Source organism: Drosophila rhopaloa, unplaced genomic scaffold (assembly GCF_018152115.1).
Source record: "Drosophila rhopaloa isolate 14029-0021.01 unplaced genomic scaffold, ASM1815211v1 contig_115, whole genome shotgun sequence".
In the NCBI taxonomy this organism is placed as follows: domain Eukaryota; kingdom Metazoa; phylum Arthropoda; class Insecta; order Diptera; family Drosophilidae; genus Drosophila; species Drosophila rhopaloa.
In genome coordinates, this window is record NW_025334990.1 from 17612637 (window position 1) to 17629218 (window position 16582).

At 39.6% G+C, this 16582-nt stretch overlaps 1 protein-coding gene across 1 annotated transcript; it reads left to right on the plus strand.

Annotated features, from left to right (window-relative positions):
- The first annotated feature begins 1768 nt into the window (after nt 1-1768).
- LOC108049330 (serine/threonine-protein phosphatase PP-Y) lies at nt 1769-2810 on the plus strand. The gene has a single exon (XM_017130471.1). The coding sequence runs from the start codon at nt 1819-1821 to the stop codon at nt 2761-2763; it is 945 nt and encodes a 314-aa protein (XP_016985960.1). The 5' UTR covers nt 1769-1818; the 3' UTR covers nt 2764-2810.
- The last annotated feature ends 13772 nt before the right edge of the window (nt 2811-16582 follow it).

Consider the following 16582-nt stretch of genomic DNA (forward strand, 5'->3'; position numbering starts at 1 on the left):
AAAGTAAATTCAGGCAAAGAGTTTCCTTAAAAGTCGTTTTAATTTGAAATTTATACGAAAAGGACTAACTTAAGTTGTGGGCAATAACAAACGAAATCTTTAAGAGCATGGATAAAAATGTTGTAATGTTTTGGAAGCTTGTATAAAAAAGAATGAATATATATTTGATTTAGGAAAGGTAAAATACTAAACCTGCAAACTGGTAAAGGTAAATCATTTCTTCTTTAAAATCAAACAAACCATATTCCATAAGTTTTATTAGTGTTTGCTGTCTTGTTTTTCGGACCAGTTGATGAAGATATATACCCAACGAATTCTTTATCATTTAGAATGCGATTTCGGTCGGCGGCGGACAGGACAATAAATACTAATAGCCAAAATAGCCGGCAACACATAAACCATAGCCGAGAAAAGTAATTCCCACTAGAAGGACGAGTAATAATCAACATCAAATTGCCTCGTTTCGAGTTCCAGTTCCAATTTGGGGCTTCTTTTTTTATTTTCGGCCTCTCCGTTTCGGTTTCGGTTTCATTTTCGGTTCCAGTGCAAAGACTCACTCAAGTTCATTTATTTTTATTGTTTTCGGAGCTTTTGGCGACAATTTATGGGCCAGCGGAATACAAAGATATTTATGTTGGTCGGTCTTGTACGTATAAAATGGCGAAACTTATGTATATGGCCAGCCGGAACTTTATTTTATTTATATTATATTTTTATACATATATAAAATTTTTCAATGGAAAGTGCAAGCGGAGAAAACAGAGTAGGGGGCAAAAGAAAAGCGGAAAAATCTACGCAGTACGTAGAGCATTCAATGAGAGCGAAGAAGGAATAATTTACTTTCCTTTTCCCGACTAAGCATCCAGCATTCTATCTTATTTTGCACTAAATTTTAACAGGATTTAGCCCCGTCGCTCTTTGCTGTCAACTGCTAACAAGCGGCAAAGACGACGGAGGTTTTGACCAGCCGAGCGATTCAAGCCAGGCCAAAGTCGTTGGCGAAGGGGGGTCCACTCAGGGGGAGGGGGCTAGGTGGGCGAAGTGGGCGTGGCATCGTGTCCATGGCGAATGAGTTTTGTCGCAAATCCGCTTACGTCCACACCGCCGCAACGAAAATGGTGATGGCGCTTCTGACTGAGATGACGACGACGACAGCCACGATGATGACGATGATGATGATGGGCAACGGCCTTCAGTCCACCCCACTGTCACTGCCACTCCCACTCCCACTCCCATTGCCACCCCCTCCTCGTTGTAGCCATTTTAACTGGCACATAAATAAATTCCATAAATCTTTTGCACTTTAACGCTTCTGCTTTAAGCCAAGTCAACTCTGGGCTCAGATCCGATATGGGTTTGTGGGTTGGGGATACAGGAATAGAGGATTATCCTCGCACATGAAAAAACAGTTATAAGCCTGAAAATATGTTCCACATGCAGAAAACTAACTGCTTTGTGTGGTCAATCAGTTGGATAACAAACATTTTTATTCACTTTCTCTAAAATGTATTGGAATTCAAATTATGAAGCAAACATTTTTGACAAACCATGTATCCAATTAAATCTGAAAACAATAATGAATTATCTCTTTTAAGCTCAACAGAAACTTCTAAAAAAACCAAATACTTTCTTGAGATATTTTATATATGATTTCAACCCTCTTATTACAATAAAAGATATGTTATCTTTTAAATAAATAAAGTTTACAGATATTATAAAATGATGTTATCAAAGTAGTCCTTGTCAAAACGTTTATACAAATAAAATGTTATACAATCAACAAATTACTGTACTTTTACATTTAGGAAATTAAACACAATGGCGGGCATAACCAATAAAGAAATAGACCGCATTATAGAAGAGCTTACGTCTTTAGACTTAGGATATTGTACATTCGATGAGGAGCTAATCGAGGGACTCATCCAGAAGACCTGTTCTGTGATCACGAGGCAACCGATGCTCCTTGAGTTGAATGCTCCTGTCAAAATCTGCGGAGATATCCACGGCCAGTTTACGGATCTCTTGCGCATTTTCCGGGCATGCGGATTTCCGCCGAAATCGAACTATTTGTTTCTCGGCGATTACGTGGACCGGGGAAAGCGATCACTGGAGACGATCTGCCTGCTGTTCGCCTACAAGGTTAAGTATCCCCAGAATTTCTTTCTGCTCCGCGGAAATCACGAGTGCGCCGGCATAAGTCGCATTTACGGATTCTTTGATGAGGTGAAACGCAGGCACACAGTGCGCTTGTGGCAAAGTTTCACGGATTGCTTCAACTGGCTGCCAGTGGCGGCAGTTGTGGGTGAAAGGATCTTCTGCTGCCACGGAGGATTGAGTCCCTATTTGCGAAGATTAAAGGAGATCCAGTTGCTCCGGCGGCCTACGGACATTCCGGACGAGGGCATCCTGTGTGACCTCCTCTGGGCGGATCTTAATCACCTCTCCGACGGTTGGGGTCACAATGACCGTGGTGTGAGCTTCACCTTCGATGAAACCATTGTGCGGGGTTTCCTAAAGGCCCACGACTTGGACCTGATGGTCCGTGCCCACGAGGTGGTGGAGGATGGGTACGAGTTCTTTGCCAACCGCCACCTGGTCACCATCTTCTCCGCCCCCAACTACTGCGGTCAGATGAACAATGCCGGCGGCGTGATGAGCGTCGGCGAGGACCTGATCTGCTCTTTCGTCATCATTGAACCATGCCATAAATACGAAGTTTCTGCCACAGATTCAAAGGTCACGTTTAATCCAGCGAGAGAATGAAATGTTTTTCATAGATCCTGTAATAAAATAAATAACTTCTAAGTGGATCGGACGACTGTATCATATAGCTGCCATAGGAACGATCGACAAATGTATCGGAAGTTATTTTTTTGTAAATTTCCGATGACTTGTAAAAGGGTGATCCAAAATTGGATTTCTAGAGTCCATAACTTTACCAAATTTAATCCGATTCCAAAGTGGCATACCTCTTAAGACTTGTGTTTTAATTCTCTAAAAATCTGCATTCAAATTTGTCATTTTAACGTTGATCAAATTTTTGACCCATTTTCATGTTAGTTTTTACTGAGTTTTCGATGACTTAAAAAAAGGGGTCCCATAATTGGACTTCTAGATTCCATAACTTTACCAAATTTAATCCGATTCTAAAGTGGCATACCTATAAACACTTGTGGTTTGATTCTGCATTCAAATTATTCATCTTAGTTAAATATAGAATTTATAATTTATGAAAGAGCTACAAGTGTATATAAACTTAGGCTTGCCTACGTTTGCTTCCTTTTTAGTTTATCCTGATTTTTTCCAAAAATGTATTAATGTATCATTGTCTGTATTGCCAATCGAGTGGCAATTTTATTATGAGCCGGGCGAGGTGTTAGATTCATTATTAATTCATTATATTTCATTGTTTGGTCGAAAATACGGTAATTACTGTCTTTTACTGTTTCCACTTATGCACCTTTACTTTAAATCACTATTTACTACTAATATTATCATATTATATCAGGTGAAAGAAAACCAAAACAATTTAAGGAACATTCTCACATGTATCTTATTTTAATATTTACTTATATCGAATTCCGTTTTGCCTTGAAGGTCGAAGGTGAGATTTTCCTGATTACATCCCTTTCTGTTTATTGGCCCACTGTCATGGTCACCAGTTGGGTGGACAGGTGACTTCAACACGCTTGTTTCGCCATTTCATTTGCAGCTCGTTGCTTGTCTGTTTGGTCAAATGAATTTTGCATGGCTCTTAACTTGGCCGACTCGACTGTCTGCCAGATTGTGAGGCTGATGTTGATGCTGATGCTGATTCTGATGCTGATTTGCTGATGAGGAGGCATTCTGTAGCTTAACCTTAAGGATTCGCTGGTCCTCCTGTATGGGCCAACATTTATTTGAACTGGCAAAAGTCACAAGGCAAACATCAGAGACTGTGTGCATGTGGAACTTGGACTTGGACCGACTGCTCAGTGTTGCATACGAAAGAATCTCCGTCTGGCTACCGCACGCTCGAATAATTTAATACGCCCCTCCATTCCCCCTCCCCCCTGCTCGTCCTGGATCCAGGATCCTTGGCATTTGGGATGCACACAGCGTGCCATTTGACTGCAATTTAATGCTCTCTCCCGTACAGTTTACTTGTCCTGTTCCAACTGCTGCCATTTCATGTTTTGCAAAATGACAAATCACATTTATTTATTTTGTGTAAGCCAGCTAAGCTTAAATATGCTGTCCTGTGACAGTTGGATTCAGCTGAGAACTGGCAGTGCAGCCAGTTTTTGGGTTGGCAATCTGAAGGGTTAAGTCGCAGCCATAATCGAATCTGGAGGAGCAGTTTTTGGCATGCCCAGGGTGGAACCCCACTGAGAAATTGGCCCAAGTGACACAGTGTCAGTGGATGCGTTTATCAGCTACAGAATGAGCTGCAAGTGAATTAAGGCTACTTTTAGGGGGCATGGACTCACATGCAACATACATAATTAGTTTCGAATTTTATAGTTTGGTTTTTTTCCATTTTAAAATGATTTTAAAGCTTATATTTACTTTAAGTTATATCTAAATGATTAAAACAATCATTTTCACATTTGCTTAATATTTCCCAAGGTGTTACTTAATGTAAATAGAGACTTCGGCTTACGGAGACAATATTGAGTCTCTTGCTGAGCCTGACCAAAGTCAATTTGAACCGCAATAGCAAATCAGTGGAAGTGGTTTAATACCTGCCACCGAAACTAGGTCAACCCCTTGGGTGTCAACCACTTGAGAGGTGGGATGAGCTGCTCCGAGAAGACCACAATCTTGGCATTGGCATTGGAGCTCTGGACTGTGGACTTGGTCCCTTAATTAGCAAACAACTGCTGGATTGCAGATGCCGTGGGGCAGATGACAAATGACTGGAAAGATAGCGACTGGCAGAAGAAACACCCTTTAATGACTGATTGGGGGGACAGTTTAATTAAGGAAATGTCCACTAATGACAACTAATGGCCCCGAAGTCTCCGCCGATCGCATCACCATCACCTCAGAAATCCTCAGAAATATTAGTTGTAAACATGGAACCTGGGATGCCGGACCATGATCAATTTTCATTTGCAACGCCCCCCAAAAAGTGGGCAAAATAAGGAAAAAAAGCTGGGAACACCGCTCGCACAGCTCGACTCAATCAAGTTAATGGCGGCCAAATGGGTTTTTGATGCGCTGGCCGCGCAGCTCCATAAAAAATGATTGCCAGGCCTCGTCTTCCGTTTTTGGCCAGGACCAAAGTTGGCTTAATGAAAACGCGTGGACATTGCCGTTTAATGCCGCCCGTAGTGTGTGTGTGTGTGTGTGGGTGTGTGTGTAACCGAGGTGGCATAAAATGTTGCCAACTTGGCTTAGCCAGACAGATAGCCTGCCGCGAAGTGGGCGTGCCAACTTTCTTATTGACAATTTGAGCATTCGGGCGTTAAATTCTTATGAGGCATAAGTTGCCCCGGTCCAGGCCATAGTTAATAACATCACTTCATAAGGTGTGTCCACGTGGATGGGATGGCTTTTCCGCTCTTCCTCGGCATTCTTGTGTTTTTTCCCACCGCTTGTTCTGGCCCTTGTTTTTCACATTTTTCGCCCTGTTTTTGCCCTGCGCGTGTTGCTGAGTTTGTTTTTGTGCTCTTGGAAAGGGTTTAAAAATTTCCTGGAGGGGTTTGACAAATTACATTAATATTTCTTGGAAACTGTTTACAATAAATGTGCCTTAACCGCAGTTTTAATTGATTATTATCTTCTGTTATTTTAAGATAAGTTGATTAAAGTGTATAGTTTCATATTTTGTCTTACTGAGCTTTTTACTATAAAAAAGGTGAATCATATTATTATTATACAAGAAACATTGTATTTTGGAAACACAACGAAAAATTATAGTAAGTTCTAGTTAAAAGACTTAAAAAAAAAGTTCCAATGAAATAAAAGTGGTATATCAAAGTTAAGTTTTTAATATATCTCAGCAGTACTTTTATGAGTAGTCCCTTAATTTTATGTATATAATATTATTCCAATATAATAATATTATTTTTTAAGGCCAAGCTCAATTCGCTTCAAAATTTATTAGAGTATTTACTGAGTCGACTTGTCGTACTTTTCGGATTGCCCGCTTTTTCTTTCCTTTCTTTTATTCGCGTAAGCCGTATCCCCTGATCCGTCAGAAACTCTAATCAAATTAATGGAATAACTGAACGCTTATGTGTGCTTTACCACCCCTCACCACTTTTTTGCCCTTTTTTTCCCCATTTATGTTTCGACTTTTTTCGACCCAATCTCCTCACTGGCTGCTCTAATAAACTTGACTTCCGGCAGGGAAATTGCGCGGCCAACTTCACGAATGGCCGGAAAGTTGTTTCATTCCGTTCCTTGGCACTCGATAATGCTAATTTCGCATTCCGATTTTAATTCAATTACTTGGTTTGGGGAAAACTCGTCGGAGGAAATCCCATTGGCTCCGCATTTGGCTTAAACCGCAGCGAAGAGATTTTAATTAATTGCATAATCACTCAAATAAAACCACAAGGCCCCGAGCCCTCGTTGGCTTTTCCCCGGAAAAACTTGTAAGTGAAACGCAAAGAAACAATCAAAATTCCAAAAGTCACCAAAGCCTCCCCATTTCCCCCCAGCAGAGTCGCCATTGTACAAGTGTTTTTAATATTTAATTGCTTTTTAAATGAGTCAAAGTATTTTATTGTATTTTATTTGATGATGTAAATGCTACTAACAGCACGTCCAGAAGTGGGTGCGCAGTACTGAAGAGCCAACCACAGCGGGCGAGGAGTTTCCTCCGCTCTGGTCGCAACTTTTGCAAATTATTCAAAGCGATGGGGGTGGGTAGCGGGGGGAGGGGGGGGTTGAGAGAAAGAAAAGTGGAAATGGAAAGTGTGGTGGTGGAAAAGGAGGGAACGCCTGGAGCCACGGCAGCGACAAGTAATGGCCCAAGTGGCAATTTATCAATTAAAATTCTGCTTAACTACAAGGATGCCCAGGAAACGAACTCAGACTCGCAGCCAAAAAAAGACGAGAATAAGTCACAACAAGCTCTGCAAAGGCTGGAGTGTTTTCCCCTCACTTTCCCCCAATTTTCTGACCAGCTGGGATGACATTGGTACTTAGGGTACCACCCCCCGGGGAAAGTCCCCCCCTTCTTCAATGCATCTCGGACACTTTCAGTGTCATTTGCCGCGTGTTTGTTTCCTTGCCAACGAACCGTTCCATCTGCCAACAAGTGGAGTGCTAATTAAAGTCCCATAGTCCGCTATATAGTAAATAAATCTTTGAACTGAATTAGATATAAATTGCAGCGCCGTGAGGGTTGGGCAAGCACTGTAACGAAAGGAGCTTAATTAAATCGGAGCGGGTGACAAAGTGCTGGGGATTACGCATCTTCTAATTGAATTCCGTTCGAGCAGATGCGAGTTTCCATTCCAGGAGATATCCTTGAATTCCGATAGTGTTTGTTGAACTGCAAGGATTACAATAATGTTTGTTTCACAACAGCCCTTGATAAGCAGCTTGCACCAAAGGTATTTTCCATTGACACCTTTAAATGCCACATTTTAGAAATGTACGTTACCAGGGCGATCTGAAAAGGTTTTTGCTATTGGAATTTACCAGCATTGTCAATTTATTTTAGGTTTGTAGACACAAAAGGGAAATTATTAACTCGACTTCGAACTTATTTATTGTTATTAGGAATGGACATGAATATGATGTCTTTATTGTCCACTGAAGACTTGTCTTTGCTTTCCTGAACCTTTAAGTTAAATACAGGTAAGTTTGATGATTCTCCTATACATTTTAGCACAATTACTTCAGTGACTGTGAAATTTATTAACTCGCCTTCGTACTTATTTATTGTTATTAGGAATATACTTGAATATGAACACTTGTCTTTGCTTTTCGGCACCTTTAAGTTAAATACAGGTAAGTTTGGTGATTCTTGTATTCATTTTCCAAAATTAATACTGTGACTAAAAGGGTCCTGAAACAATTCTCCAGGGCCGTATTAAAGTTCAAACTTTAAGCTTGTGCAAGTAATTAACACTTTGAGTAAAGTTTTGTGCTGCCGTCTGTTTCAATATTTGTGTTTTCATTGGGTAGTTTGGTCAAATTTTTTATTTCGGGGCTTGTCGCTCGCCCCTTTTTTGTCGCCAGTAAGCTGGGGAAAATATGGAAATTTTATTGCTCGCTTATGTTTGAGTTAATTTGGCAACAATTTTGTTGAATTTTAATGAGCGTGCGAGGAGCATAAGTCCCAGAAGGATGGAGTGGACTGGGATGTTGGAGTGAAGTTTGCTGCTTTCGGGGACTGATTTAAGCCGTTGACAGAGCGAAAAGCTGCTGGAAGGGAGGCGGATTTTCCACGGGCAAAGACAAGGCACATTTTGCATTTGTTGAAGACGAGTATCTAATTAAGCCGAAAGTCCTGACAACCGCCGTCAATTCGAGGCCGCAAAATTATGCGAAGTCTGGCAGCCATTTACAAATTACCAAAATCAACAGCAGACTTCGCGAACTCCGTAAAACAGCGTAAATCTAAAATGGAAATCTTCGATGAACTGAATTCGCGAGAGTGTTGCATGTTGATTCTCCTGCTAATTGTTGTGTGCCAAATTCAATTAATTTAAATGCCGCGACTCATTTGGCTTCAATGACTGGCCGTCCGAATGTCTGATGAATTAATTAAAAACGCCTCATTTGCCGAAGCAATCAGGCGCGAGCCAAGAGCCTCAATCTGGTTCCTGGGTCAGAGGCCAAGCTCGAAATTATGCGCCACTTTTGGCATTTTCATAATTTTGCTCATGAAACGTGACTTTGGCCGTTGGACCGGGACGTCATTCCCATTTCCATTTCTCGTGTCAGCTTTTGTTTCGTTATTCCGGCGGGGAGGGGGGGCTGAATTTTAATTTTAAACTGATTTTTTTCGCCTGCTCCTGGCCACGCATTGTTTGTCAACTTTTCGGCCATGGCTTACCCTTATCCGAGGGTTCGTTTTGGTTCATTTTCGAAATGGGCTTTCGGGGGGCGGTGAAAAGCGCGTGCTATAAATTTTGTGTAAATATTTGTTAGTCCCGGACAGGACAGAACTTCCCTCGCAGCTCCCGCGGATCCTTAATTATGACAGGCTGCACGTAAAAAAATATCCTGGAAATGGGTCATTACTTGTAACTTTGAATGTTAAGTAAGCTATCTAATCCACTTACAAGGGAATTATAATTGCCTTATTTGATTATCCAATTATTCAAAGAAATGATTTTATGAAATTATTAAATATTATTTTAACTTTGGAGACCTACAACTTATTTAAAGTCTAAGTTATATACATTTTAATTTGATGTATTTTATTAATAGTTAATATTATACCTTATAAAAATATTAAAACACACTATAACATTTATTAAACTTTTTCTCTGTGTGAGATATACTTTACTTTTTGAACTTTAACACATGCACCCTGCTTTTTTACGACTTTGATTGTTCGCACACAAATTGTAATTTTGGCCAAAAAGGTAATTAAGCTGGCGAAATCCAATTAAGTGCGACGGAATCTCAAATTGAAATCAGTTTCTTGTGTCTGGCGCCCCATTTGCACATCATTGTGTAAATCATTATAAAAGTGAGGCATACAATTTTAATAGTCCAACGGCATCAACTGTTTATGGAGGGCCATAAAAGTTTTAGTTTGCAGCGGCTCGACAAACGGAATGCAAAACAGTTAAATACGTATAAATACGTGTACTATATATATTCAACTGTATAATTGCAGCACTTAAATATTAAACGCTTTCCCTGTCCCCCTTTTGTGTGTGAAGGCTGATGGAAAATTGAAAATTTGATGTATATGAAAGCGGGGGGAATGGAAAAGTGGGCGAAGTACATGGGAGTTGTCTCGCATTTCCAATTTGGACTGCCACGTAATGGACCTGACAAAAGGCAAGCACTCGAAAACAGTATTAATGCCCAGCACAAGCAAATGAGCGTATTGGACTCGATTAAAATAACTTGTACTCGAACTAATTATAGCCTTATGTCCAGAAACACAGCACAAATGATGCTCCTTTGTGTTATTAAAATTATTGGCAAACTCATGCTATTTGGTATTCACTTAGGCTAATGCCAATCCCGAAACGAACACATAATTATGTTTGCATTGACCTGTCAGCCTTTCAAGTTTCGGAGAAATATGCAAGCATTTGAAATAAGCGAAATAATCATGTCGAAAATTATCTCAGTTGAAATCAGCGCAGAGCTTCAGCAAATGTTGCATCTGCAATTGACACTTGGGCAAAAACATCTAACTACATTTTAAGGATTTCCAAAGCCAAATTGTTATTGACCAAACTTGGGGCTTAAACACAGAAATCACTGTATTTCAATTAGAAGAAAAGACAACAATTAATTAAAAGAAAATGTTTTTTGTTAGTTTTATCTATTTAGGATATTTGGTATTATGTGTTTCAAACGTTTTGGCCAGAAAAATACGACAGAAGAGAGAAGATTTTTAAAAAAAAATCCATAAGACTATTTTTCCAATCTAAGTCTACGGTATTTTTATGCCGCCACCTGCTCATATTTTAAGTACGAATTTTTTGAGGATTTTTTCGTTTGTTTGATTCGTTTTGACTCTTTTGTTTTTGCATCCTTTGCACTGCATTCAATGTTGTGCACTCAATTACTTTATGTGAATGTTGCGGAGCCAAAATTGAATGCAAAGCGAATGCCCTCAACGTGAAAAGCGAAAGAGAAAAAAGGAGCAGAGAGCGGAAAACAGAAAACATAAAACAGAAAGCGAGGCAACCACTTTCTGCCAACGCTGCGCTTTTCATAATGGCGAAAATGTTTCAGAGGTGGAAAGTCCAGGGGCTGAGGGGATTCGGGGGGGAAAAACAGTTGCCACCCGGCGCGAGTGAAGCGCATAAATTGTTAACGCATGATTAGGTTTTGATTTCACTAATTAGATTTATTCCGCATTAAAACCTGAGCACCAGCACCCCACACCCACTGTTATTGAATGGAAATTAAAAACTTCAGCTTGACTGGATTTTCCAGAATTTCCTGACTTTTCATTTACCCAAACCCGAGATATGGCGAGGTAGAGATCACACGTAAATATCTTTGATTGGCTCCGTTTGCCCAGCGATTTGCCAACATTTGTTAGCCCAGACACTCGGGGCATTTGAGCCAGGCCAAAACCGAGACTGAATCCCTCACTGGGTCCTGTGATGAACTGGCAATGTGTCAGGACTGCGTCCACGTTCGGTCCGGAGTCCTGAGTCCTCAGTCCTGAGTCCGGACTTCGGAGACTCCGGGGAGGCTAATGGCCCTCAAACGACTAGCCATCAGTTGTTTATCTCACTGGGCCACCCTGAAATGTGGGCGAGTGCGGGTGTGGGGCGTGGCAGGAGGTTCTCAAAGAGGTGGGTGAGGGAAAGGGGAGCAGGGGGGAGGAAGGAAGTCCTGCAGCTGCTGCGAGGATCTGACGCATGCATCAAAGTGACGCTCAAACTGAAATTGAAGTTGTTGCCCGCTCAAGAAGAGATAACTTGGCCCAAAGCAGGCCAAACCAGCACTGCGAGAAAATGCCTTGGAAACTTGTCATTATTTGGTGATTTTTCAAATGAAAGGATTTTCAATATATGTATTAGTTCATTTTATAGTATTTTAGAAAATTACAATCTATTTAAAGCTGCCTCGAGGTCTGGATACTTTTTACTTTCCTACCAATATATTTCGGATGACAGAAAGTAACTATATAAAATATTTAAAACATTTTTATTTGGTTAGGCTAAAGTCACAGTCACACAGATTTACTTGACTTTTGTTTTTATACAGCTGTTTTTTTTTTAGTGTGATGATGCCACTGTTGTCCAAGTGTACGAGAAAGCCATTTATTATTGCATAAAGAATGACTTTCAATTACTTGCAAGTGAACAAACTTGCTTCCAGCACATTGACATTGCCAATAAACTTGTGCTTAGTTTTGTTAGAGGCGCTGGGGCGGAGCAGCTGGAATCCGCATTAATTATGCCATTTTAAGTCGGGCTAAGAGGGCAATTGGGGGCACGATGGGGAAATAAGAACGCTTCTAACTCGCTGCTTGTCTGCATTCAAATTGAATTTTGTTGGGCGCGACAGAGACAAATGAAGTGTTAACTGACATTTGTTTTATGGAGATGCATCCACCACCCGCGGAACCACTGAACCACCGATCCACCCACTCAAACCACCCACCAGAAGCTGAACATAAATCACGCTTTTCGCCGGCGTTAAGCGTGCAAGTCGCGTTCGTGAGATAAAAGTGCAAATTGTTCGATTTGCATCGTAAAAAATGCCACAGCCACTGCAGATGCAGCGGCAAAAGTGCCAACTGCAATCAACAGCGACTACCAAAGGGCGTGGCCAACTATTGGCGGTTTTCAGGCAATATAAACCGAACAACAGCTTTATTGGCCACACTTCTGGAAACAAGTTTCAGCATAAAAGAACAAACATGGCAGAACATAAATGGATTGCAGCTTCGAAAAACTTCTCTATATTATACTTTGTAGTTTTATTTTAAACGATAACCCAATTCAATTTTAAGAACAGGACGTTTAAAAATGAGGTTCAAAATTATAATAGCGTTTCCCAATTCCCGTTAAAATTCTTCAACACCATAAAAACCTGCATTTACAAGATATAATTTTATTAACAGCCTTTATGAACTGAAAATTAAATTTCATTTATTGTTCAGACAACAAAAAGCAGTTTAACAATATATGGAGTGGAATTGTGGAAGAATTTAACCCCAAATTCCTGCAAAATATTTCAGTAAAAAGAAAAACTGCAATTTTACAAATAAATAAAATATTTAGCTCCTAATTTGCAATGCCTTGTTTCTAGTTTTTTTAAAAGCAACTTAATATACGGAAAATTAATTTCCACATTTTTTACATTTTCATACCTCAACCGGCTGGATTAATTGATTAATTCTGTCAGTCCTTTTTTCCAAGAAATCAGGGTCGAAAAAACAATGGCGGGAATGGTGAGCCGCACATCAATTTACATAGCTAATGCGCCATTATTACACGCATTTAAATATTTACAACATTAATGCGCATTTCATATTGCATAAATAATCCGCAATTTAATTAAGACTCTGGCAGTTTCAAACCAGCGGGCACGACTCATAACTCGATTAATATGTGAGGCCTCTGCGATCGTGTCGCGCACTTGCATAAGCATTTATTTCGGTTCAGTAAATCCGGCCAACAGCCAACAGCAGTTGGCAGCTGGGGGCCCAGTTAATTGACACCGGCCTCCTCGGCCGGCCAGAAATCGGTTTGGCATTTTAATTTGATTGTGATATCGAATGTTGGTAATAAGCCACGCTCGGACATCCATGGCTGTTGGGTCGATAAGAGTGCGATTTGCGAGGCCTGCTGCAGGGATTTCAAAATTAAGCGCCATAAAATTGCATTTTTGCTGGGCATATTCCCACGCCCCCCACGTCCTGCCATCAGCGATCAGCGAAGGCCGTAAAAAATGTACATAGGCCGGGGATGAGACCCAAGTAAAGCCGAAACAAAAATCATAAATAAAATCACGTGCAAAATACTCCATTCGCGTTGCAGCTTAAGTTACACCCTACAACCATACTTTATTAAATAAAACTCTTTAAAATGTTATAGCCTATTAAATTTATGAAGTTAACTTTGATCTCCTGACATATTTTAAATATTATACAGTATTTGAATTTAAATGTTTGTTGATGGCATTTAGATATATAATATTTTCTATTTGATGAGTTGAAATCATTGCCATTTCTGCTTGTGTCTTTTAAAAAACAAACCTCATATATTATTATTTTAAAATGTATTTCAATATAAATGATTAAATTCTGACTGCCGTTGATCACAAAATAATCTTCGGAAACCAGCAAAATAAATATATTTTTAATGCCAAATTTTATAGCATACTTTTTAGGGTCAAGCGTGTGTTCCCCATCTAGATTGTTTCTCCACTTTTTCAAAAGTTGATCAGACCCTGTAGAACCCTGGGAGCATTTCAGGCCGTATAAACACCCCCTAGCCCCTGCTTATCAGGTCGGGCCATTTGGACACGGATATGGACCCAAAAGGTGGACGATGGTCCAAAAACTCTGATACGGGCGAGCTAAAAAAATGTAACAAATTTTAATGCTGCTGCCGGGCGAAGCGCAAGTTTATTATTTATTATTTATTTTGGCGCGAAGTTTACGAGCTTACGGCTCAGTACGGAGCTGAACGGACCAACGGCATCAGCCAATATATTTTATGACAGCCGCCCCCGCACCGCCCCCGGCCACGCCCAGCTTAGACGATGGCCGGCCGGGTGAAAAAAATTAAATTTATTTTTTCACGCACCAATAATCACAAAGCGCCGCGTAATCAAATTTATTGAAAAATGAAAGCCATAAAAAGCAAAATACGTGGCAGCCGAAAAGTTGCCGGAAAGCCGGGAAAGCCGGGAAATCGGGAAAGTCTAGCCATCAGACAAAAGTATATTTATGCCTAAAATGAAGAGTTGCCTGTCGCCTCATCCCAGAAATAGCTATGCAAATATTATTCTATGGCGGCTGTCGAATTAATGAGTATTTCTGAACAATTCAATTTTGTGGCATCCATTTCAGGTCCGCACATTAATATTGGGGATCAAATAATTGCAAATGAGTTGATGGTCTCGGTGACAATTTGCTAGAGGAGGGGCTGTGTTTAGATAAGACCATGCGCAATAATGAATTTGATTGGAAATTTCAACAGCCACCCAACAATCGTGTTGATTCTGGTTAATTAATTTGATTGCTTTCAATGTTTAATTATACAAAGTGCATTTTACAAAATGCTTGGCTTAATCATAAATTATAAATATATATTGCAAGTACTCGATGCAATCTGAGATAATTGTGGAACACAGGTGTATACGAACTGCATATTGTATTCCACAAATAATAATTACACCTCTTTTAAACGTTTCTTTATTGTAAACTGCACTCATTAACTGCTTGAATATTTTATGCATATAAAAGTATATTGACTTTAAATGAATTTCCACTGAAAAAATAGTCAAAGGCAATTGACTGAAATTTTAAGGTTTATTGAAACTGTCGCTGCGAAAATCCTTACCAAATAAGTTGATACGAAAATCATGCATAATTTACAATTACAATATATTTATATTATATTTTCTCATGTGAAATATAAACTCATTTATTTCATATTTATCTTTCGTCCAAATTTTTTTTCTGTGTGGTTAATTGTAAAGGAATACAAATGTATTAAATAAATACAAAATATTTTATTTGTACTGATGACCGTCGGAGTTTTTTAATATTATTATTGTTTACCTTCAGTATTTTGTGAAGCCTTGAAATGCTTACTATTTTTTCAGTATCTGCTTTCAGGAAAAACCCTGAAAAGAGATAGAGATTTGGCCAGAGTTTTTGCTCTTTAATCCCCCTGAAAGTCAAATGCGTAAGACCTCAAAAACTGCATTCATGCAATATAAGCTTAGTTGGTTTAACTTGGCCCTGAACTAAGTAATACCATCTTGCTCTGGCCCATGATATTAAAGTGCGCATCATAAAAATATTTATGCTTAGTGGTCTTGCTTTCTGCCACTCCTTTTGGCCAACTTTCTCCTAAACACCATAAAACGTAGAACTTTTCACACATAACTTTAGAGCATTTTCTGTTTTTGTTTTCGTTATGGCCCGTTGTTGTTTTTCCTGGTTGTTTTGCTTGTTTGCCTTTGTAGCATTTTGTATAATTGCTGGCGCTTTGCTTTCGGCTTTGACCTTTCGAAAAGTGTTGTGTGGAGTCCGGAGCTCGCGTTTAATGCTATTCTTTTGTGGCTCTTAATATTTGCTTTGCCACAGCCGCAGCCGCTGACCCACGACCCCCTCCCCCTTTCGCCCCCTTCAAAGTGAATATAAGCAAAGATTTAGCACTTTTATTATTACGCTCGAGTTAAGTAGCAAACTATGTTGAAAGTTTTCCACGCTGCACATTATCAGCAGCAGCGTGCCGCGAACGTTTGGGTGGTTCCTTGGGTGGTTACTTGGGTGGTTTTTGTGGTGGGGCGGTTAAGTGGGTGGTGTGGTGGTGTTGTGCATGGCTGCTTGCGGTGGTTAACGAAACTCGCCAGCGGAATACACAGCAAACACTGCCCACTCAGAGAAATTAAATCTATATTTGTACTTCATGTTTGCATACATTTTACCATTTACTAATTCAAATAGTGGTCACTAAAAAATAATCCGAACATTTTAATAGTTTTTAGTCAGTCATAAAAGTATTTCAATATGTCTTCGAAAATCATTTCAATATTTTTCGAAATATTATTTGCATTATTTAATTGACGGAATGCGAAAACCGGTTGTGTATTAAAGAATTATATGAATAAAGGCCAAAAGGTTGGCCTCAAGTGGTTTACTGACATGTTGTAAGGATCGAAAAATATTTACTCAGATGGTTGAATAGTTTAACAAATTATAAAAAAAATTACAAATAATAATTCTAAAAAAATTGCTTTCTTT

Excerpts from the sequence above, each read along its gene's own strand:
- LOC108049330 (XM_017130471.1), top strand. The coding sequence starts at position 1,819 with ATGGCGGGCATAACCAATAAAGAAATAGACCGCATTATAGAAGAGCTT.